Source organism: Plectropomus leopardus, unplaced genomic scaffold (genome assembly GCF_008729295.1).
Source record: "Plectropomus leopardus isolate mb unplaced genomic scaffold, YSFRI_Pleo_2.0 unplaced_scaffold3712, whole genome shotgun sequence".
NCBI classification, from domain to species: Eukaryota; Metazoa; Chordata; class Actinopteri; order Perciformes; family Serranidae; genus Plectropomus; species Plectropomus leopardus.
The window spans coordinates 1-1,548 of NW_024640597.1; the positions used below are offsets into that span (position 1 = coordinate 1).

General features: G+C 56.1%; 1 protein-coding gene across 1 annotated transcript; it reads right to left on the reverse strand.

Annotated features, from left to right (window-relative positions):
- Nucleotides 1-3: 3 nt before the first annotated feature.
- On the reverse strand, nucleotides 4-1,534 carry LOC121938891 (protein ANTAGONIST OF LIKE HETEROCHROMATIN PROTEIN 1-like). Its single transcript, XM_042482045.1, has 2 exons — nucleotides 723-1,534; nucleotides 4-163 (listed from the first exon to the last, which is right to left on the reverse strand). Exons 1-2 carry the CDS (start codon nucleotides 1,499-1,501, stop codon nucleotides 4-6), a joined length of 939 nt encoding a protein of 312 aa, XP_042337979.1. The 5' UTR covers nucleotides 1,502-1,534.
- Between the last annotated feature and the right edge of the window lie 14 nt (nucleotides 1,535-1,548).

A 1,548-nucleotide genomic window follows, 5' to 3' on the forward strand; every position in this document is an offset into this window, starting at 1 on the left:
AAATCATGAAAGAAAAGAAAAAAAGGCAGATGTGTGTGCACTCACCTGTCGGGGGAACAGGTAACCGTCGGGGCGGTCCTCTGCCTTCAGGTACAGGTCTGAGCTGGCGAGCACCGTGGAGCTGCTGGTGCTTCCGGGCCAGCCGGCGTACACGTCAGTGAAACTGTGAGGGACGAAAGAGCACGCCAACGCCACGTCAGTCACATCAGATCAACAACCTGCTGCTGAAGTAAAAGTACTTCATTCCAAAATACTCCCTTACAAGTAACCTCATTCATTCACAGTACTGCTGCAGAGGGAAATATGCTTTTTAAGAAACCATGCTGGCGATTCTTTGTATCTTAAAAAATATTTTACGTTCTTTGTTTTTAGACATTATTTTGGCAATTTTCTTTCCTTTAAAGATGTTTCCAAATTTATGAAAACATTTTGGTGATTTTGTTTCTTTTAAAAATTTTAGCAAGTTTTAAAAAACTTAATTTGGTACTTTCTTTTACTTTAATTTTTTTTCTTTTTTTTAAGAAAACAGTTTGGTGATTTCTTTTTTCTTTTTTTTTTTAATTATGGGACGTTTTTGTCCAGAACAGCCTGCAGGATCACATAGTAAGACCCCCTCCTCTGATAAATACAGAACAGTCCCTTACCAGACGTTGTGGTCCACCACAGCCTGCAGGATCACAGAGTGCCACCCCTCCTCTGATAAATACAGAACAGTCCCTTACCAGACGTTGTGGTCCACCACAGCCTGCAGGATCACGGAGTGCCAGCCCCTCCGGTTCAGGTAGTCGTCCGGGTTGTCCCTCGGCGGGGCGATGGGGATGTGTGTCCCGCCGATGGCCCCGGCGCACTGCGGGTAGCAGCGGTCCTTGAAGCCCCGGATGGTGTCCTCCAGCCGCGGGCCGCTCGGCAGCGACACGTAGCGCCGGTACAGCCGGTCCAGGATGGCCGAGATCACCTGCCGCACGATCACGCACACGGTGGCGACCCCCACCCCGAAGAGGCCGGCGATGGAGCGGTACTCCCCGGAGCGGGCGAACCACCACAGGGCGATGGCCAGCCGGCGGCGCGGCTCGATGGGGACCCGGTAGTTGGTCCGGCGGCGGCGGATGGCCGGTTCGACCCGCTCCAGCAGGTAGGAGAAGGTGTCCCGGGACACGCGGAACTGCGCCTTCCACTCCGCGTCGTCGAAGGAGTCCGCGGAGGTCCAGAAGGTGTGCCCGGGGCTCCGGTTGCGGACCCAGATGTCCCGGCTGGTGGAGGTGATGACGCTCAGGATGCCGGCCATCGAGGACAGCACGAAGGCCCGCCTCCTCCGCAGGTACTGCCGCCGCCGCCGCTCCCGCTCCGCCGCCTCCCGCAGCCTCCTCCGCCGCAGCAGGGCCGTCTGGACCCGGTACAGCTCCAGCATCTGGGCGCCGACCGCCGGAGGGACGTTCAGGCTCAGGACGGAGGTCAGTAAGAGCGCCGGGAGCGACGGAGCATCCTCCGGAGGAGACGCCATGTTGAACTGGCGGTAAACAAACCGCTTCTTCTTGTCCTCGGGTTTTT

Bases quoted from the DNA above. Each gene is read 5' to 3' on its own strand.
- LOC121938891 (XM_042482045.1), bottom strand. From the start codon at position 1,501: ATGGCGTCTCCTCCGGAGGATGCTCCGTCGCTCCCGGCGCTCTTACTG. The intron at 164-722 runs GTAAGGGACTGT...CGTCCCTCACAG, and splicing joins GTGGTGGACCACAACGTCTG to TTTCACTGACGTGTACGCCG.